At 37.6% G+C, this 22,723-nt stretch overlaps 1 protein-coding gene across 1 annotated transcript in view; it reads right to left on the bottom strand.

Moving 5' to 3' along the window:
• The window catches only part of RELN (reelin), a 524,459-nt gene that overhangs the window by 11,101 nt on the left and 490,635 nt on the right, over positions 1 to 22,723 (bottom strand). The window contains exons 52-63 of the mRNA XM_078442541.1: positions 21,730 to 21,944; positions 19,432 to 19,609; positions 16,414 to 16,589; positions 16,159 to 16,265; positions 14,825 to 15,067; positions 14,073 to 14,248; positions 7,936 to 8,009; positions 6,506 to 6,667; positions 5,594 to 5,751; positions 3,132 to 3,351; positions 1,094 to 1,291; positions 361 to 459 (exon numbers count right to left, since the gene is read on the bottom strand). Of these exons, the coding sequence (XP_078298667.1) occupies positions 361 to 459; positions 1,094 to 1,291; positions 3,132 to 3,351; positions 5,594 to 5,751; positions 6,506 to 6,667; positions 7,936 to 8,009; positions 14,073 to 14,248; positions 14,825 to 15,067; positions 16,159 to 16,265; positions 16,414 to 16,589; positions 19,432 to 19,609; positions 21,730 to 21,944 (2,006 nt within the window). The remainder of the gene's footprint in view (positions 1 to 360; positions 460 to 1,093; positions 1,292 to 3,131; positions 3,352 to 5,593; positions 5,752 to 6,505; positions 6,668 to 7,935; positions 8,010 to 14,072; positions 14,249 to 14,824; positions 15,068 to 16,158; positions 16,266 to 16,413; positions 16,590 to 19,431; positions 19,610 to 21,729; positions 21,945 to 22,723) is intronic.

Raw genomic sequence — 22,723 nt, 5'->3', positions numbered from 1 at the left:
TACAGATCCCTTCCCTTCTGAGGGACGTCATGCCATTTTATAAGGCAACCTAGATGTGGCAAAGACACTGTTTCCCATTTACCCTGAGGTTTTTGTTTCATCCCATTTAACGAATGTTGTCAAATGCACACATAAATCTTTTGCTCATTGAAGTTGTCTAAGGTACATTAAACTGCATTTGGGACTTGGCTATTTCAGGTTGACCTAAGCTACAGATTGCAGTTGCTGAAGAGTGTAGGCCAAAGTCTTGTGGGGGCTTCTCATTAGGAGCGGTTGTTACTGAATTAAGGAGCATGCCACATCAAAGGAATTTCAAACCTTCCTGAAAGGGACATGGGATGCTACGCATCAGATACTCACAGGACGACCTCCACATGGTCCAAAGCCCACTGATCGTGACCTGTTCCATTGTGGCGCGGTTGCCACCAGCGCAATAAAACTCCTTTCATCCGGGCCTCCCTGGGTCACAGAAGGACAAAGAGGTTAAATGCTAGAAAACAAAACTTCCTTGGTATGTGACTTGCAGATTTCAAACAGAATAGGCTAGCCTAAATCAACAAAACTTAGGGTATGGAATTCAGATTTGCTTAGGTCCTAGGATTTGGCTCCTCAAGGACTTGTAATTCTGTTACAACTCCCTCCCTGCTTCCCCGTGCCCCACTGGTACCTGGAAAAGCACTGTTTTCGGCCAACAAACGTGACATGGCTTCTGTGTGACAGACACTGTGCTAAAGGCTGGGGGTACAAGGCTAAGCAAAAGTGACATGGTTGCCTACCCTCAGAAAACTTTCAAATGAGCGTAGGCAGAAAATTAACAATGTTTCTTTCTAAAGGACTAGAAATACTGGTTAGAGAAAGGGAAATACACAAAAAGTGCCTTTGCATTTAGTTGTTATTCTCTATTCCCTGTTGCACCTAGTTCCTTGCCTAACAGAAAATGGTGACACAACTTCGGGGGGTCTGGGTTAGTCTTGGCTGTGCCACCACCTGCTTCTGTGCTGTTGTTCCAGTAACTCCACCAAACTTCCAGCTCAGACCCTGTGATTCTCAGGGATCACGCATGAGACCATGCCTTTCCATTCAGGCCACTTACAGGGGGACATTGTAAGACACTCGCTGAGCCTGTGTGAAGTCCTTGGGCTGGTGCTGTGCGATGACGTGCCAGGTGACCCCATTGTTGACACTGTACTGCAGCAGCACAGCCTTGTCCACGGCGTGGGGGCCACTCAGGTCACTGTTGCAGCTGTCTGTCTGTGACGTGCTCCCAATTTGCAAAACAAACATGATTTTGCTGAAAACACAGGGAAACAAGCGTCAGGTGGTATTCAAAGTTTTATACTTTCTAATTTTTTTTTTCTTTTACCTTTCTTGATCCTAAAGTCCATAATTTCTGAGGTCACAGAGTAGAAAGAGAAGCATCTAGTCTTATGACTGAATCATATTAGCAATAAAATTTATTTATATTATCTTTTACATCATACATATGAGAGATAATCTTAGAAGGCTGGTGTTCTATGCAAAGAAAACAATTTTGACTTTCAAAGCTCTGTGTCCTAAAATATTGTCTATTCTCTGAAAGGTAATAGGGGCCAAGTAGGCATGAGGACACAGAGAGGACAAGGACTAAAACCACAATATTTACACTTTTTTTTTTTGTTTTTTACAAATAGCTCCAAGCTGAATAGCATCTGTGCAAGGATAAATCATCATGTCTATTTTAGGACAGATGTCTGGAGATCAGAGTGGAGGGAAAACTGAGTTAGACATGGTCCACGGCTCAGGACCATGTCTGCTATTCTGTTTCAATTGCACAGGCATCCCTACCCTTAGAAGATAAGTTTTTAAACATAGGAAATCTATGTTTAATATCTAATCTATATCTAATCAGAGTCCTAGCAATTAATACAGTAGTCCCACTTAGGGGAGCTGGTGAAATAAAGCAGTGGGCTCAAAACTTATAAATGGCATGAATTAAACTTGCTTGTACAACATGGTGTGCAATTGTTAATTAAGCAGCTAGTTGTAGCTGTAGATGGGGTCAAGGAAATACCAGGTTGTCCCCAGATTAAGTACATCTTTTTGGTAGGAAAGAACGGGATGGGTGAACAAAATTTTGGTATCTCCATGATTACCAAAATAATTACATTTTCATTGTTTATCATAGTGAAAGAACCTAAACTTACCTTTCTGCCTCTGAAAATACATTACTAATGTTTTCCAAAGTGAAAAGTCTTAAGTAAACATCTACATTTGGTTAATAACCAAACACCCAGTTTTCCAATATATTTGTAGCTACTGAACGCTTTCCAGCATTCTGTGAATACTCTAGTCTAATACTTTGCAATCTTCATAAAGCCTTGGAATCTTCTTTTTTGTTTTGTTTTTTGAATTACACAGACAAAAAGCCATGTTTGTACTGGCGGAAGTGGCACAGCTGTGGAGGCCAGGTGGAGAAGGAAATCCAATCTTCCTGGGGTCTCTTTTTCTCTGTCACTTTCCTGGTTGATTTGCACAGTGTCTGAGCACTCTATTTTGCATTAATAAGCAGCTCTTGGAGCATGTGAACGTTTAAAGTCCCCATAATCCATCCATTGGGCCTCCACTTCTATTTATTGTAAACTACATAAGCTAACTACAGGTATGTGTTTGCCTGACTACAAAATCTACTTTGCACACACATTTATATTTACATACTTGCAAACAGTCCACATTAAATTATCTATGTAGATTGTCTTCAGCCAATTTAACATATTTTAGTTATTTTTTCAATTTTATGGAGACATAATTGACGTCAAACATTGTGTGGGTTTAAGGTATACGACATGTTGATTTGATATACTTATCAATTTTTTATATTTGGCCATTTCTTCTGGCTTATGCCTATGTCACCACCACTCGGCCAGGGCATGCGAAGAAAGACAAGGTAATTCTGCAATAAATTTAAGCAAAGCAGAATTCTGAGTTGTAGAAACACATAATGCTTCCTCATCCCAAATTCAAATGACATTTTGGCTTCTACCACTTTGTGACACCTGTGCCATGAAGTTCATGATTCAGTCTAACAGGCAGTGGAAAGTGGCCAGTCTTGTGACCAATTCTATATCTGAAGCAGAACACAGGAGTTTTGTTACCTTGCTCGAGTGAGGTCCAGAGGCTTGGTGGCAGCTTGCCTTATCTGACAGCCGTTAAAATACAGTGAGTCTCCATGGGCATAGGGTGCCAGCTGCCCACAGCCACTTCCTATCCCTCCACCTTGAATGGTCTCCCAGTTTGCCTCAGTGACTCTTGCTGACTCGAAATTATCTTTAATATAACTGGGAAGATCATGACTGAAAACAGAGCAATCATCACCTAGAGGGAAGGGAATAATTGCAAACATCAGCTATGGAAAGCAGAATCATTAAAGATCAAGTATTCAGTTTCAGGTTTCATCCATTCTTCCTCCTGTAAGAATGACAAAATACCAAGAAGATATAGACTCCTCAAAATAAATGTTTCTCTCTTTTGTTTTTAATCAATTATTGGCTTGTGTTCTTGAAAAAAAAACCCATTACCTTTGAGTCAATGTTTACTTAATTATGTAGGTGCTTATATACTTATTGTTCACGTAAGTCTATTGTTTAAATACCAACAGCATCTGGCCGCGCCTGTGTTTACCAATGATGGGTCTTGCTAGGGAGTTCTCACCCTGGCATGAGAGGCCAACCTAATTTCTTTCTCCCTAGTATAACTCTGGAGCAGAAAATAGGATAAGTCATATTCTTGTTCTTCTAGCTCTATACTTGATTCTTGAGAGCACAGTCTGCATTTTATTCATTGTTGGATTCTAGCAGCTCACACAAGCACATATACAATATGCAATAACAAGATGAGATAAATAAATGAATAGCGAATAGACTGCAAGTATGAGACCACTATGCTGAAATACCGGCATTCGAGACAGTACATTAGCAAATGTGCGTGTGCTTGCATTTGCCCTTGATTTGAACAGCACAACTTTCCTAAACATCTGCAATAGTTCCAAATTAAAAGGTCATAGCTCTACTGGATCAGGGGAGCAGGCAAATTCCAGACATCTAGGACTGCTTGTGAGACATCTGATTTGTTCATTTGCCTAAAGTTCAAATTCTCCAGCTAATGCATGGGCAGATCCAGCTGGTCTCAGAGAATAGAGGAATGAGCTGGTAATGAGAATAGAGGAAAAAGATGACCGTGAAATAATTTCTAACGTGAGAGATGTGCAGCAGTCTACATAAATCATACTCATTTCATTTGGAGGCAAGGAAATAGAATCAACCAAGAAATCTAAATATATTCTACTCCAGAAGTCAGATCTGTGGATTTTTACATTGTACCCTTGGGGAAGATGGATAATTCTGCTCCTTGTTGGCTAAATCTCTCAGTTATGAGACTGGAAAGAACAACCTGAGTAATGGTCTTCTTTCTGATACTGACTAGCTGTGTCACCTTAGGCAAGTCACTTAAGTTCTCTGAGTCTCAGTTTCTTTACCTATAAAGTGGGAATAATGATATAAACATAGCTGACTTATGGGGATCTTATAAGCACTAAATGATTTTGCTGAATAAATTGGTGGACATTGTGTAAACAGTAAAATATAAGGCAATGTAAGAATTCATTAAAAAAAGATTTATTGAGTGTTGCTATAGGCCAAGCATTAGGCTCTGAGAATATAATGCCAATTATGTAAACTTTGTAACAGTAGAAACCTGTTGGAAACATTGCATCAGAGGAAAGAAGGCTGTATGCCTTCTATGAGGCCAAGAGGGCAATTTCCTAAGATGTTAGGGGTTGAGTAGATACTCTGTCCCAAACTGTAAACTCAGGTTTTAGAAGCTCGAGCAATAAAAATGTATTTTTTTGAGTCATGGGTTTTGTGTGTGTGTGTGTGTGTGTGTGTGTGTGTGTGTGTGACAGAGTGACCTGGAAAAGAGAATACCTTCACTCATCAGCTACATCTTGGGAGGACTATGACAGCTGCTGTTGGAGAGACTGAGAAAGAAAGAGTATTGGCAAAGTATCCAGGGATGGGCAGCTAGGCCAGGAAGGAGAGAGGCTCAGAAGTGGAAATAAGGTGTTGCGGGGGGGGGGGGGGTTGGGGCAGGGAGTTATATGGAGGATGGTGAATGTGAGGTGCTATAGAATTCTGCATTAAAAAAAATACTTCAAGGAGCAAGGCACCTGGATGGCTCAGTCGGCTAAGTGTCTGACTTCAGCTCAGGTCATGATCTCGTGGTTCATGAGTTCGAGCCCTGCATCGGGCTCTGTGCTGACAGCTCAGAGCCTGAAACCTGCTTTGGATTCTGTGTCTCCCTCTCTCTCTGCCCACTCATGTTCTGTCTCTCAAAAATAAATAAATGTAAAAAAAAAAAAATATTTCAAGGAACATAGCAGAAAATTATCCTTGATACTTCATTCCAAAGATCAGTATATCTGTGATCAAAGAGTGTATCACCCATCCCAAATCCCTCAGGCTGGCATTTTCACCAATTTCCTAGTGACCTCTGGGTACATGCTGAGATGAGGAGAACCTCACCATCTCCTGTGTTAAAAATGACAGGCTGGGATGCAGACCTTGGAAGCTTTCATCGCAGATGCAGACGGCACCCGTGGTGCAGTACCCATGCCCACTGCAGAGCTTGGGGCAAGCCTCTCCGATGTACACGTGGTCAATCGCCCAGCTCTGCTTCTCAGCTTCTTCCCCCTTCTGGATCCAGCGGAACTGTGTTGCACTGAAAGTCCCACAGAGAGCAGAAGGGATTCAGTCGGCTGTTATTCTCCCTTGCAGTGTGCAGCCTCCAGCCCTGGGACTACTTCTGAGAAAAGGACTTCCCCAGACTTCTCCTTGAAGCACCCAAGTAGAGGTGAATGAACTTGTAATCCTCGGACTCTGTGAATATACCCCAGAGTGCCATTCTGGGAGCTTGTACCTTCCCTGAAAGTGTTATGTGAATTTCCTATTCTGTTGCCTAACAAATTTGTGTCCATTTTTCCTAGAGAGGTATATTGCATTCCAGATCTTTGAGTAAAATGAATACTGTTCTAGGAAGATGGCACTCTGTTATGTTTATCCTGTGGCTTTGTGTAGCCTGACCAGCCCTGCACACCCCAGACAGTATCTGTATATGGGATGAACAGTGCAGCCTCTTGGCATCACAGAACACTGGCGAAGATATGGTGCCAACTCCACATCTTTGTGTGAGTGTCTGTGATTTGGGGCCTGTGACTGAGTTTGGCATGTGCTGTGCTATTTTATCAAAAGAAAATTTGAGATCTGTACCATTTACAAAAAAGATCCTATCTCTTCCTAGTTCTTCTTGGGGCATGCAACTGCCATTTTGGGACATAGGTTGGTGAAAGGAGGGAGAGGTTACTAGAGCTGTAATGAGATCTCTGGCCTCAGTTGTTTTCAGGTCACTGCATGAGCTCTATAGATAATTATACTGCCAGATAATTCCACAAAGTTTACCTTAGGATGCAACTTACCTGGAGGAGACATGGTCAGGCAGCTGAATGGTGACTCTCTTCCAGCTTGAGCTGTTGACAGCATTGTAGATGGTGGCTTCATGGAACTGGAAGGGGGAGCAGCCAATGCTGTTGGAAGAGGAAGGAAGGCACTGGCTCTGCACGAGCTGCCAGGAATCAGACCTGAAGAGACCACAGAGGCTGCGTTAGACAACTCGGAAGAGAAATGTATGACCTATCTAATGTCAATGTAACACTTTGGGGCTGGGTTAAATTTAGTTTTTTTTTTTTTTTAAGTTTATTCATTTATTTTGAGAGAGAGAAAGAGAGAGCGCGAGCAGGTGAGTGGGGAGGGGCAAACAGATGGAGACAGAGAATCTCAAGCAGGTTCCATATTGTTAGTACAGAGCCCAATGAGGGGCTTGAACCCACCAACTGTGAGATCACGACCTGAGCCAAAATCAAGAGTCGGACACTTAACCGACTGAAACAACCAGATGCCTTTAGATTGAGATATTTTTTATGTAAGTTCTGTACTTCCTGTATATATTTATATAGACAATGAAAAGGAAAATTAAAAATAATTTCATATAATATATATTCTAATTCTTTACAAGCACAAGAATATATTCACAGAAAATAGAATAAAATAATAGCGTGCAGTGTGCTGCATTCTAGTGGCTTCTGGTATATTACTGGAAATATACCCGGAGTTGACTGACAAAATTCTCTGTCTACACAAACTTAACCCTGCATAATTCATTTTCAAGAGTGATGGCGTGAGACAGGGTTATCAACACCCTAATAAGGTAATTGCACAGTGTCAGACTTTCACTATGCTTTAAGACACATGATTCTGGTTGAAGCATATTTAGATCTTTTATTGACTCAAATTCTCATTAAGGTGGGTTAAAAATGAGCAACATGAATAAAAGAGAATTCTACTTGAGGACAAATGTATTATCTTACTTATTTTAAAATAAAAAAAGTTTGTTGGCTTGCAGCCAACCTAGTATGAAAAACGGTTTTTCTTGGTTTGAAGGAAAAATTTGAAAATAAGACACACATGTAAATTTTATATAAATAAAATTAATAGATGGGAAATAAACATAAAGTACACTTTTTTGAAATGTAATTATTTCTTCCTTTTAAAAAAATGTTCACTTATTTTTTGAGAGAGAGAGAGAGTCCAAGTGGGAGAGGAGCAGAGAGAGGGAGACAGAGGTTCAGAAACAGGCTCTGTGCTAGTAGCACAGGGACTGAACCCACAAGTCATGAGCCCGCGACCTGAGCCGAAGTCGGATGCTTAACTGACTGAGCCACCCGGGTGCACCCATGAACCATACTTTTAATATAAAAGGTTGCTCCTCTGTAGATAGTTGCTTTAAAAATACACAACCATTTGAAGTTGTATTCAAGTTTGGAGGAATGTAAAAAAGTATTTCACAAACCTTGCATCCTTAGTGTACTCCAACATCACAGAATGAAGATCGCCACAAGAAGTAGCTTCACAACCCACCACAATCTAAAACAAGCATAAACAACAAATATGTACAGGGAAGATTAAGCACCTATCACTAATTAGAAATTCCCTCTCTCTAAATTGTAACTCTAATAAATAATCAACAAATATTCAGAGAAGCTTTTACAGAGCAGCCTGACTGAACACCAACAATACAATTTTTTGAGTTCTGTTAAAAACATGCAACTCTGTGTGAAGATGAGAATTAAGGTTTAAATTTTTTTTTAACGTTTTATTTATTTTTGAGACAGAGAGAGAGAGAGAGCATTAACAGGGGAGGGTCAGAGAAAGAGGGAGACACAGAATCCGAAACAGGCTCCAGGCTCTGAGCTGTCAGCACCCAGGTGCCCCGGGAATTAAGGTTTAAAAAAGTACTACTTCTTTCTTCTTTTTTTTTTTTTTTCTTTCTTTTAGAGAGAGAGAGGGAGAAAGTGAGTAGGGGCAGAGAGAATCCCAGGAGGGGAAGTAAGAGAGAGAGGGAGAGGGAGAGGGAGAGGAAGGGGGGGGAGGGGGAGGGAGAGAGAGAGAGAGGGAGAGAGAGAGGTAGGGCTCACCTGGGGCTCATGTTTAGCCAAAGCTGGGCTCAAGCTCACCCGAAGTGGGGCTCAAAGTCACCAACTGTGAGATCATGACCTGAGCCGAAGTCAGAAGCTTAATGACTGAGCCACCTAGGTGCCCCAAAAGTACTATTTCTAACCAAGAGCTAGTTGCTTGAAAAGATAAATAAAATCTATAAACCTTCAGTTAGTGTCATCAAGAAAAAAAGACAGAGGACTCAAATAAATAAAATCAGAAATGAAAAGGGAGAAATAACAAGCGACAGCACAGAAATACAAAGATTATAATACTACGAAAAATTAGATGCCAACAAATTGGACAACCTGGAAGAAATGAATAAATTCCTAGAAACATACAGTCTTCCAAAACTGAATCAGGAAGAAAGATGAAATTTGAACAGACTGATCACTAGTAACAAAACTGAATCAGTAATCAAAAAACTCCTAACAAACAAAAATCCCCCGAAATGGCTTTATAGGTGAATTATACCAAATTTTTAAAGAATTAATACCTATTCTTCTCAAACTATTCCAAAAAATAAAAGAGGAAGGAAAACTTCCAAATTTATTCTACAAGGCCATTCAGAAAAAGAAAGCTACACTCAATGTGGCGCTCGAACTCAAAACCCTGAGATCAAGAGTTGTATGCTCCACTGACTGAGCGAGCCAGGATGAACATAGATGCACAAATCCTCAACAAAATATTAGCAAACTGACTTCAGGAATACACTAAAAGAATCATTCAACATGATCAAGTGGAATTTGTTTCAGAAATGCAAGGATAGTTCAATATTTGCAAATCAATGTGATACATAGAATCAACAAGAGAAATGATAGAACCATATGATCATCTCAATAGATGCAGAAAAAGCATCTGACAAAATTAAACATCCGTTCATGATAAAAACTCTCAACAAAGTGGGTTTAAAGGGAACATACCTCAACATAATGAAGGCAATATGTGAAAAACTCACAGCTAACATCATACTTAATGGTGAAAAACAGAGCTTTTCATCTAAGATTGGGAACAAGACAAGCATGTCCTCTCTCACCACTTATTCAACATAGTATTGGAGGTTCTAGCTGTAGCAATCATACAAGAACAAAAAATAAAAGGCATCCAAATTGGGAAGGAAAAGTAAAGCTGTCACTCTTTGCAGATGACATGATAGTATGAATAGAAAACCCTAAAGACTCCACCGAAAAACTATTAGAACTGATAAATGAATTCAGTGAAGTTGCAGCGTATAAATTTAATATGCAGCCATATGTTGCATTTCTATACACTAATAGCAAAGTAGCAGAAAGAGAAATGAGGGAGACAATTCCCTTTACAATTATACCAACAAAAAACAATACCCAGGAATAAATTTAATCAAGGAGGTGAAAAATCTATATTCTTAAAACTATAAGACGCTGATGGAAGAAACTGAAGATAAAGTAAACAAATGGAAAGATGTACCATGCTCATGGGCTAGAAGAATTAGCATTGTTAAAAATGTTCATACTACTCAAAGCAATCTATAAATTGAATGTAATCTGTATCAAAATACCAATAGCATTTTTTCACAGAACTAGAACAAAAAAATCCTAAAATTTGTATGGAATTACCAAACACCCCAAGACCAAAGCACTCTTGAGAAAGAAACACAAAACTAGAGGTATCACAATTCCATATTTCAAAATATACTACAAAGCTGTAGTAATCAGAACAGTATGGTACTGGCATAGAAATAGACACAAAGATCAGTGGACTAGTACAGAGAACCCAGAAATAAACTCACACTTAATATGGTCAATTAATCTATGACAAAGGAGACAAGAATACACAATGGGGAAAAACAGTCTCTTCAACAAATGATGCTGGGAAAACTGGACAGCTAAATGCAAATAATGAAACTGGACCACTTTCTTATACCATATACAAAAATAAATTCAAATGGATTAAAGACCTAAATGTGAGACTGAACCATTAAAAGAAAACATAAGCAGTAATCTCTTGGACATCAGCCTTAAGGACATATTTATGGATATATATCCTCAGGCAAGGGAAAAAGTAAAAATAAATACATTATCGAGACTACACTAAAATAAAAAGCTTTTTCACAATCAAGGAAATCATCAATATAACAAAAAGGCAATCTACTAAATGGGAGAAGATATTTGCAAATGATATATCTGAGAAAGCGGTTAACACCCAAGATACATAAAGAACTTATGCAACTCAAAACCAAAAAAAAAAAAAAAAAAAAAAAGATTAAAAAATGGGCAGAGGACCTGAACAGACACATGATGGCCAAGAGACACATGAAAAGATGCTCAAATTTGCTAATCATTAGGGAAATACAGATAAAACCATAATGAGACAGATATCATGTCACACAAGTCAGAAAAGCTAGTATCAAAAAGATAAGAAATAGCAAGTGTTGGTGAGGATGTAGAGAAAAAGCAACCCTTATGCACAGTTGGTGAGAATGTAAATCGGTACAGCCACTCTGGAAAACAATATGGAGTTTCCCGAAAAAAATAAAAAATTGGAATACCAATGATCCAGTAATTCCACTGCTAAGAATTTACCAAAGAAAATGAAAACATTAACTCGAAAAGATATATGCACCCCTATGTTTATTGCAGCATTATTTATGATAGCCAAGATATAGAAGCAACCCAAGTATCCATAAATAGATGAATGGATAAAGACAGGGGGTATATACACAATGGGATATTACTCAGCCATAAAAATGAATAAGATCTTGCCATTTGTTAAAACATGGTGGACCTAGTGGGTATTATGCTAAGTGAAGGAGGTCAGACACAGAAAGACAATAACCATATGAGTTCACTCATTTGTGTAATCTAAAAAACAAAACGAATAAATAGAAATAAACTCATAAATACAGAGAACAAACTGGTGATTGCCAGAGGGGTGGAAGGAATGGATGAAATAGGTGAAAATACTGTAATAACATTTTAAGGTGACAGATAATGAGTACTCTAATTGTGGTGAGCACAGAGTAACGTATAGAATGTCATATCAGCTAGGTTGTACACCTGAAACGAATATAACATTGTATGTCAATTATACTTCAATAACAAAAAGAGCAAGCTCTTAACCTTTGAGAAAAGTGTTTTCTCAAAGACATAAAAGATTCTGTACAAGAAATGATCAGGCCCATTTCTTCCTATCTGTCTATCTATCTATCTATCTATCTATCATCTATCTATCTAATTTTAATATTTCTGGATTATGCTATTGTTTTCCAAGTTTTCTATCTGCCAAGTTGGCAGTTCTGGTCAGACTGAGAGTCAGACGCCTCTCCAAAAGAAAAAGGCATTCCACACCATTCAGAGCTGGCTGCAAACAGAATGATACCCATGGCTAAGTAGTAAAACAAACAAATAAACAAAAGTACTATTTCTATTTACTTAATATAATAACATATTAATCATAAATTTGGGAAAGACAATTTGGCCAAAAGTAAAGTAACATTTGGAGAATTAATGGAAAGAAACTCAAAGTATCACTGGTTCAAAACATTTTCACTGATACTCTAACTTCCTAATGCTACTAGTGAATTTCTATTTATAATTAAAAATAGCAATTTCTGACTACTTAATATTCATTCTTGTGGTTTTTACATTTCCATATGAATTAAAGCTTTCCATATTATATGCAATTAAATGTTTGAGTCATTAATAATGCATAAGTGCTATAAAACCTTGGTGATTTAAATTTAAGTCCTAATCATCTACTTAATCAACATGTCCTTTTTTTTAGTGCTGATACTGGGGAAGGTTAGTGCTAAAAATTTCAGGCCATACACTCATGAATAAAACAGCCCTGGCCTGAGAGAGAAAATAAGAAGCATATTCCAATAATGGAAATAGAAATCATAAAAGATACAACTAAAATGCTGTGGTGCTTCAGAGGAAGGAGAGATTATATTTGATTAAGTGGATTAGAAAATAATTCATCAGAAGTGGAAGATGTGAATTATTCCAACCACAGGAAAGAAATGACGACATGACAGAGGTGCTAACTATCACTATAATGGCAATCATATTACTACATATATATAAAATACATATAGTATATATATGTATATATATCAACATGTTGATTTGATATATGTATGTATTTGATGTTTGTATGTATGTGTAGTATATGTACTATACATATGTATCAAACCAACCTGTTGTACAACTTAAATTTGAGCATCCTTCATGCCACTAAGGTAGGGATAGTCCTAAGGGAGTGGTAGCATTTGGGGAGACTGCCTCACCCTTCAGTCTCTGAAGGAAAGTTCAACATAAAACTGAGGAACACAGTGAATATCTCTATGCCCCTCCTTTTGCAACAGATCTGAACTTCTAAATATTGTAAACCTGAAGCTCTACACTCATTAAACAATAACTCCCCATTTCTCTCTCCTACCGGCTCTGAATACATTTTTATTTCTGCTAGAAAGGACTCTTACTATTAACCATCATTGCAAGGCATCTTTTTAAATAAGGATATCTTTTTAAAACATTTAAATAAATGCTTTAAATAAGCAACCAATGTCTGTCTTTAAAATGATCTAGTAACAAAGTGTATTTCTGCAATACCCTTTTTAAAAAAATATTTTATTTATTTTTGAGAGAGAAAGTGCACATGAGTGGGGGAGGGGCAGAGAGCTGGGGGACAGAGGATCTGAAGCAGGCTCCGTGCTGACAGCAAATAGCTTATGCAGGGCTTGAACCCGTGAACCATGAGATTATGACCTGGGCCAAAGTCGGATGCTTAACCAACTGAACCACCTTGGTGCCCCTGTAATACCCTTTTTATTATTTTTTTAAATGTGTTTGGTAATGAGAAAGACATTAATCGATGTTGCTTTATCTTTCTCTCTGATTATCTGGCTATTAATTATCTTCTATGACTTCCCTTCTACACTTCTTTATGAGTAAAATATGCAATGTAAAAGATTTGAGAGTCCTTTTTACATCTAAGGATTTGGGGCATTCCAGCTGGGCTACAGTACATGTTTGTGTTTGGAAGTCAGAGACAAAAAGAAAATAGAAAGACATGATGGAAAAGGATAGATAAAGAAGCAAAGTGGCTTGATATATGAAATCAGTGTAGAGTAAGAGAAAAGAGGTACAGAAACTGTGGGGAGAGTGGGAAGAGGGAGAAGGAGAGAGAAAGAGAGAGAGAAATAGGCAGAGGCACCTATATGAGCTTTTCATTTCCAAGATCTTGGGAACAACTCAAGATTCCATATATGAAATATAATACAGTTACATTTCTTGCTATGTCCCAATATACTAATTGATTTTATTGATGCTCAAATAATCCTATCTGATAAAGGCCTGTGCTAAAAATCACTTCTTTTACTCATAAGATAAAGGCTCTTTTAATGAATACAATCAATCATTTCCTTGTAGTTGTACAACTAAGCATTCTTCCCGCCCTCCATCCCCAAATATGTAATGCCATATTCTGTTCTGAAGAGCCACTTCCCCTTACTTTAAACTGCATCATATATCCTGGCTGTATAATGAGTTCTCTGGAGGAGAGAGCATTGTGAGTTTTGTCCTTCTTTTTATTCGGCCAGTAGAGGTGGAAGGATGGGTTGCCACAGAATCCTGCTGTCCTTACTGCATTAGGGTAAAAACTCCAGTTTTCTTCATGGGAAGTGCCTTCTGTTAAGGTAAATTGGAAGCAATATGGCATGTTACTCTCTTGCACGGATCGGTTTATTGTCAAGTTACTGAAATGTCTGTGCTCTGCCTTTTTGCTTACCCTTTAAGATTGATTTTTATTTAATTGGTATAATGTATAAATACAAGATATTTAATCAAATTTAGAAAATATTATTAAATGCTAGCATAATGATTACCCAACTTAAAAAAATGTAATTGCTAGCCTGACTCGCACCATTACAAAATTTTTGGTACACTTTTAAAACAAGGCAATGTGCATCTCTGTGGTACAGAAATTCCTAAAGAAACTAGAATTATTTTGGATCTTGAAATTTCAAATTATATTCAGAGCTAGATATTTTGTCTTTAACAGAATTTTTTAAATCATCAGTTGACATTTCAACAAACAGTTAATCTTGAAGATTCATAAGCCACTGGGTAAAATACTAGCTAACATCTGTTGAGCAGTGAATATGTTCTAGGTACTCTTCTGAATGCTTTTTATGGAGTAACTCATCTAAAGACACAGCAGACAAAAGGCTCACAAAAAAGACTTTCAAATGTCTGGTTTCTTACCATCATCAAATGTGTCGACCAGTTGACTGGGATTGATTTCTGCTCCGCCAATCAGTATGTTGTCTAGTGCCCACTGTGCACGCTCCACTCCAGAGACTACAAGGCCATTGCTGATCACAAAAGGCTGCCACCAGCGAAGTCGAGTTGTGTTGGTAAGGGCGTCCTCGGGAAGAAGTATGTAGTCGTGTCTAACAGAAATGTATTTCTGGTAATCCATCTCGTGGAGCAAAGTCCAAGTTATTCCTATAGTAACAAATACACCAACATAGTAACATATCTGGGAAAACCTCCACAAAGTGACAGTATACTGCAGCTACCATAAGCTTCCCAAAGAAATCTTCAACCAGGAAATGAGAATTGATTTCACTGACTTTAAGATAAGCGTTTACCACTGTTTCCAAATGTATGAGGGGAAGGGTATTTAGAAATATCTGGCCAAAAAGAAACATGCTGAAGTAAAAATTATGTATTTTCTGCTCTTAAAATTTTTTTGTACATTGCTATGTGCGTTATTTTTCATAAATAATGAGCTACATCCATGTTTTGCATGTTTCTGGACAGGAACACCTAGTAATTTAAAATTTTAACTTAGCTATTTTAATTCTGGGCAATTTTTATTTTGTGGACTAATAAGTTTTCCTCTTATCAATTGATAAGATTGTAGGTGGGATATTTAAATTACTTAAGGAAACACCTTTGAATACACTAAAATACGTTAAGGCCATCTATCTCTCTGCTAGTTATAAAAATGATACCTATCTGCTAAAACTGATTTTCTAAGGACTTCATGTTATTTTTGGTCTGGTTTCAGCTATTTCAAAATAATGAAACAGAATTTTATTAAAATATCCTCTGACAGCCTCATGAATTCAGACTGTCATCTTTCACGGTAGGTTTTTTGTAGACTTATTACATGCTTGTTCACACAAAAGCTTTTAAAAATGCTTTAAAATGTTTTTAAAAGTGATCTTACTTAGAAAACCATATAAAATTTATTTCTTAATTGTATCATTTATAATCAAGCTTCAGTTACACACAGAAGTTTTTCTTTATTCATAAAGTTTGGAGCTTTTTAAAAAAAATTATTATTTTCATCTATTTTTGTTTTTAAATTTTTAATGTGACTTTTCTCTTACACCCTTATGGGTAGGTTTTGTGTAACACACAAGTCACATGTATGAAAGTGTAATGTGACTAAGATCTGTAGCTTTCTCTTTGTGACTTTCACTATTTTCACTGCAAAGTCAGCAAAGCTTTGCAGAAACTGTTCTGAGAGGCATTGGATGTAATTTGGGAATCTGCTCCAAGGTGTGGCTTTCACCCCTGAAACGTGCCTCCATCGGTAGAGTAGTCCAACAGCACGCCTTCCTTCCGGCAGATGGGCCGATGGCAGGAGGTCATGTTGTTCTCACTACCGATGCGCCCCCAGTATTGCAGGAATCTGAATGCAAGCACATATTATCCATCAGAATGGTTAATTAGAACAAAGAGTCTACTCAAGTCCTGGGTAATAACTTCTTCCATAAGTGTGTTCCTTATTTTGGGGCCAATTTGCTATGCTGTTATAAAAATAACAAAAAATGACTTACTTTGCCCCTCTGAGATCCAAATCTTGAGTAATAGCTTGTCTCACAGTGGATCCCCCAAAATAGAGTGCAGTGTCCTCAGCAAGAATGCCACACTCAGTGCAAGTACTTCCACCTTCTAAAGACATCCATAAATCAGGCTTGATTTCTTCACTGTCAAAGCGTTCCTTCAGGAACGTCTGGAAAAACATAAGTGGGATGTGGTTACAAATAACATTTTCAGACAGTAACTATGGAATGGTGTAGACAATATAATTTCATCTTGGACTTAAAAAAAGCGCTGATTTCTAATGCTTTTCTGAAGCATTTACAAAAAACAAGATCTGTCTACAATGTTCTTGTGCATCATACATTAAGCTCACTTAAAGTGCTTAAATAATGTTTGATCATTGGGATTTAAAGTCTAGAAAGAATCTTAAAATAAAATAATTGCAAGTTGACTATAGTAACACTCCTATTTGAGAAGTTACTTAAGCATATACTCTCCAAATATGTGTATTTGTTTATATTGCATATAAAAGTACAATTATGGTATTATGGATTATGAAACATGCACAAAAATGAAAATTTAAAGGACTAATATAAAACAGAGCACACGTTCTAGCATTTTTTTCCCTAACATTTTTTTTTCTTTAAGTAGGCTTCATGCCCAGCACAGAGCCCAATGTGGGGCTTGAACTCAAGACCCTGAGATCAAGACCTGAGCTGAGATCCAGTCAGAGAGTTAACTGACTGAGCCACCCAGGTGCCCCTCCTAACATTTTTCAATGGATTGTCTTGTTTTCCTCCAGGAGTATGTACCCCACACTCTGGAGACTGCTTTAAGCAACCAGAACCCTTGAGCTTCCATGATGGTGTGAACTTGGCATGTCTATATGGTTAAGAAGGGGCATTTGAAACCAACATTTTTTGTGTGAGGTCAAAAGAAAATCAACCTTGGAAGTCAGTTTTTACGTTTAGCAGGGTCAAGATTCAGGATGATGACGAGAAGTATTCAAAATCCAGAACAAAATATTTGCTCTTGGTCTCCAGTTTATCCTCCTAATTAAGGATGACCAACAACCAGGAATAGTCTATTTTTCTTTTTTTCTTTTCAATTTATTAATTTTAAAAAGTTTACATCCACGTTAGTTAACATATAGTGCAATAACGTTTTCAGGAGTAGAATCCAGTGATTCATCACCTGTATACATATAACACTCAGTGCTCATCACAAGAAGTGCCCTCCTTAATGCCCCTTGCCCAATTAGCCCATCCCCCCCATCCAAAACCCCTCCAGCAACCCTCAGTTTGTTCTATTTAAGAGTCTCTTATGGTTTGTTCCCCTCCCTGTTTTTATCTTATTTTTGCTTCCCTTCCCTTATGTTCATGTTTTGTATCTTAAATTCCACATGAGTGAAGCTATATGATATTTGTAGGAATAGTCTATTTTTTCAAAAAGAGTAGATAAATAAAATATTAGGGTTCATTATGGCTATTTTTATGCAAAATTATTTCATCCCTTCACATCATAGTGAACTATGATGAAAAATCTTGATGTTTCTATTAATTTTGTCCATAATATAGTCTTGCACTGGGTTGAGGCACAATTCTTTTGTTTTTTGGTTTTTTACATGATAGAAATATATCATGGAAACAATTTGTTACAGTTGCAATGGCAGTAACTATACAGAAAAACTACTTATTCATTTCTTTAGAGGAGTTGTCTAGTTGGTACTTACTATGTAGTTTAAATGATTTAAATGACTCAGAACATAGTCATCTCTAGAAAGACAAGTACATCACGTGTCAGTCCTACTTCACCTCACTGATGTCAGCAAATAAATACAATTTTAAAAATGGAGGTTTACAGGTAAGAACACAAGAGTCAGAAGACATGCACTGTTAACCATGTAAACTCTTATTAGAAAAGTTTGACCAGAGTTCATAATATAGACCTATTATTTTGTAATATAAACTTATTAATTTCTTATCCAACTGAGGAATACTAATGAAATTTGAATGTTCATGAAAGAAACTAATTTTTTTAAACTTCATTCATTACCTATGGCTGGGTTCCTCATGTTATAATCTCATTTGTTGACCAACACTTTCAGATACAAGTGAGCATTGCTCCAATTAATTTATTAATTCCAAAGTTGGTGTATTATAGAAAAAAAATGACAGAACAGGTTTTGTTTACATTTTTTTTTGCCACTTCCATGTTTGATTTCAGTCACTTGTGCTTTTTTGGTTTAGTCATTTTTCTGTTATTGCAGCGATGAATGTACTGTATTTGTTCACAGAAATAGAACACATATATGGGAACTGTGTTGGGCAATTGTATTTACTTTGCATATTAAGTAATAGTGTAACAGCAAAAGTTTCCAAAATGACCTCTCTATTCTTAATACACAACCACATTTTAGCAGTCAGCAAATTGGAACACTGAGTTTTCTGAACAAAAATGCAGGTAATGAGAATACTGTAATAATGCTGTATGGTGACATAATGGTGAGCACACTTATTGTGGTGAGCACTGAGTCATGTCAGAATTGTCCAGTCGCTATGTTGCACGCTTGAAACTAAAATAACATTGTATGTCAATTGTAATTCAATAAAAAAATTCAGCTACTGTTTAGTCATTTTTGAAAATTTGTTTCTTTGTGATAATGAATCTATGTTATTTGCTTCATAACATCAACATCTTCCTTCAAACGGCACATCTACTGAATAAGTGAAGTAAAGAAGACTTAATGCTGGTTTCAAATTAAGAGTCTTTTAAAAAAAAGCAGAGTATTTATGCTCTTTAATCAATACAGTCTGGTTTATTTCATAAATTGAGTAAATTGTAGTAGAGCTTGGTCTTGATATTCTGTATCTAAGAAACCTAAGAGATATTTTCAGTTGCCAGCCAAAGGATTTATTCACTGGGGCACCCAAAGACCGCTGTTATAACTTACTAGGCCCCCACTTAACAATGGTTCTTCAGGCACGACCTGCGGTGTGAGTAAATGCTTTCTTCTGGGGCATTAACATTACCTTCAGAGTGTGAGTCAAGTAGCAGTTGGGCCCAGAGTATCCAGGATCACAGATGCACTGTTCCTTTAAGCAATCTCCGTGGCCCCTGCAGTTGTCCAAGCATCCAGGGCCCAGGTAGAAATTATCGATTGCCCACTGCATATCTGAGTACTTCTGATAGAATCTCAATCTTACTGGACTATTGATAACACAGAAGCAAAGGAGTGAGAACAAAAGTTAACTTTACTTAAGTCCATTTTCCTATGTGTATGTTCAGTACAGAAGAGGAAAAAAAAACATTTAAGACACTGGCAGTATGAAATGGGTTAATAAAAAACATTTTCTGACCGCCATTATCTATTTCTGTAATGGAACTTTAAAGCCAGTTTCATTAAAATTTTATAGTATGTGAGCAAACTCGTACAACAAAATGAAAATGCAGTGGAATCTCTATTTCAAGCGATAGGAACATTTTAAAATACAAATCTGTAACTATCATAAATGAGGCTGCTTATGAACTGGAGTCCAGTGGTTGTGTCGCAATTTAACTGCATTTCTGAAATTGTACACAAGGTGAGTGAAGCCTTTCACAGAGACTCGTCAGCAGACACACAGCCCTCAGGTGGTCAGGAAACAGCAACTTCTGAATCCCCAAAGGTAATCGATATTCTCAGAACAGCTGTGCTAATTAGAAAACGATTTTGAAAGGGTTATGTGAAAGGGCAATTTCCCCAAGATTTTGATTTAATCATTGCTCTTCTCTGTCTTTGGGGAAAAATACAAACCTCACAATTAACCTTATATCAGAATGTCCTGCACTATTTTGATGTGAAGAGTTCAAAGTACACGAGGAGACTTTCTGGGGTGATGTAAATGTTCTGCATCTTGTTTTATGGCGTGGTTCCACAGGTTACACATTGGTAAGAACTCATTGTGCCGAACTACTAAGATGTGTGCATCTTACTGAATTTAAGTTTTACATCATTATTAAAAAAGAGAGAGGAATAGAGGGGTAAAACGAGGCAGTGATATCATGGCCCTCCCCAGCACCCATTCCGCCCTTGGTGTGTCATAGGAGTAATGGAACTCCCCTAGCTATTGACTGACTCAGGAATGGGCATTCTTGAGCTAATTTGTGCCAATGGGACACAAGAAGGTAGTAACTCCAGCTCTGAAAGAAAAGCAACTCTGTTTCTCTTCCATTGGACATAGGTAATGATGCATTCTGCTGCAGTTTTCTGGAAGCCATCTATGTTCATGAGGCCTGAATATTACACCAATGTGTGAACGGAGGAGCAAAGAAAGAGTCATTGTAAGAGTAGTAAGTAATAATGTCCTTGAAGACATTTTTGAGCATGTGAATCAATCCTAGAATCCAGTTACTTTGGATTGTTTCATTACAGATATAATACATTTCACTTTTAATTGAGTCCATTTGCATTGGGTTTTCTGTTACCTGTGGCTGAAAGTATCCTGATCTAATCTCCTAGCACATTAATAGACTAAAACCTTTAGATGTGTTCCAGGAAACAGTGAGTGATCATGTAGTAGGTGATATTTATGGGCCACTGGAAAAGCTGAGTGCAAGCACCTTATTCAAAGGCTCTATATGTGCTGGACATATATCGTAATTCTGTTTCATAAGAAGGTTTTTCATTTAGCCAGTCTCTATGATTCATATGGTGGAGGTACACCTGTCATTTTCTTCAATATATCTTTTTTCCTAATTTTACAAAGGAAAAGCTTTTAGAATTGCTTAAATTAACTTATCTACAGACTTTTCAGGGAATAGTTTAATCATCTTGGCTCACTACTGCTCTAGGCTAATTACTTTTCACAGCAGGTGCAGAATGTAACAGAAAAATGAGATCTACAAACCACACTTGTACAGACAGCATGAAGAATTAGGTTTTGTACAAATAGCATCACCACTTAGGACTTGCTCGTGTCTTCATCTATGGATTGACAGGCAGTAATATGGAAAGCATATGATGCATGGTGGACCACAGTCTACAAGACCCATAAGGTAGCCTATACCTTTTCATCTGGCTCTAGGACTATTGCTATTGCTGTGTCTCCATGTTCAGAGATTAACATGGAAAGTGGAAGGGCTTGCCAAGGCCCTTCTTGAGAAGCCTGAGGATTTAAACTTGAGGTCTCCTCAAGTCAGTTCATCATGGAGGTCATTGATTAGAGAACTTTTAGAATTAGGGGGTAAGAGCATTTTACCCACAATTACACATAATTTCAGGCTCAACAAGTGTCCCTCATAGACTTATGGATGCTTGGAACCAGGCTTTATTTGAATTTTCTACTTACTTCCCCACTAAGCTTTCAGGAAGTGGGTAGGTGATCCTTTTCCACCCTTTGGTTGGAAAGAATACTGATGGCTGAGAAACACTTCCAGAGCATTTTGGGTCTGCAGGTAAGCACTGAGGGACCAGATAATTCCAGCTCACACCAAAGTCGGTAGAATACTGCACATGAATTTGATTCTGGGCAACTTTTTCAGACACTTTACATCCAACAGAAATCTAATGAACAGAAAAGAAAGATTGGAAAAATATTAAAACCAGATTACATATTGCTGCTCTAAGGACTTGGCAGCAAGAAAGGTGCTGATCACTTGATAGGTGTTACACCACATCCACTCTGTATTTTCAGGATCATTACTTATTCTGCTGATGGACAGGGTAGTTGACGTGGTTGCCCAAGATGACAAATTATAGAAAGTGCCAAATATATTGTGCAGGGAGTTTGGAGAGAAGCTGAAAGCTGTGCTCTGCCATGGCTGGCTGATTGCCTTGGAAGGCCTGGGCCCACTCTTACAAATTGTTGTTTGTTGTGCTAATGGTCTGGGACTTCTATTTGGCAGGATGCTCGACCAAGAAGGATTGCTAACAGCTTCTCCAAGTTTACTGTTTTGTTGTACAATTTATGACTCTCCATACATCACTTTCAAATACAAGTAAGATGCAATGAAGTGATAACAGAAGGTACTTTTAATAAGGCACAGCACCTTTTGTTGCCCCAGACAGGCATACTGGAACATTTGTTGCTAATACAGTGGGAGTGAGGTAGACAATAAATTGGATGACATAAAATAAATTGGTTGACACAACATCTTGGCCAAAATCGATGCTGGCATTAATGCTAATCATGCCTTTATTTTCTAGAATTTTCTTTCTCCAGAAACATTACAATAGTCTTGCGAAAACAACAACAAAAAAAAGGTAGTTATAACCATAATAGCTTTAATCTTCTCTTAAAGGAAGAAGTTGGCTAAGTCATATAATGATTTAAAATATGATAA

Source organism: Panthera onca, chromosome A2 (assembly GCF_046562875.1).
Source record: "Panthera onca isolate mPanOnc1 chromosome A2, mPanOnc1 haplotype 2, whole genome shotgun sequence".
Classification (NCBI taxonomy): Eukaryota; Metazoa; Chordata; class Mammalia; order Carnivora; family Felidae; genus Panthera; species Panthera onca.
The sequence above is the reverse complement of the archived record's forward strand: the minus strand, read 5'-3'. Positions and strand labels throughout refer to the sequence as shown.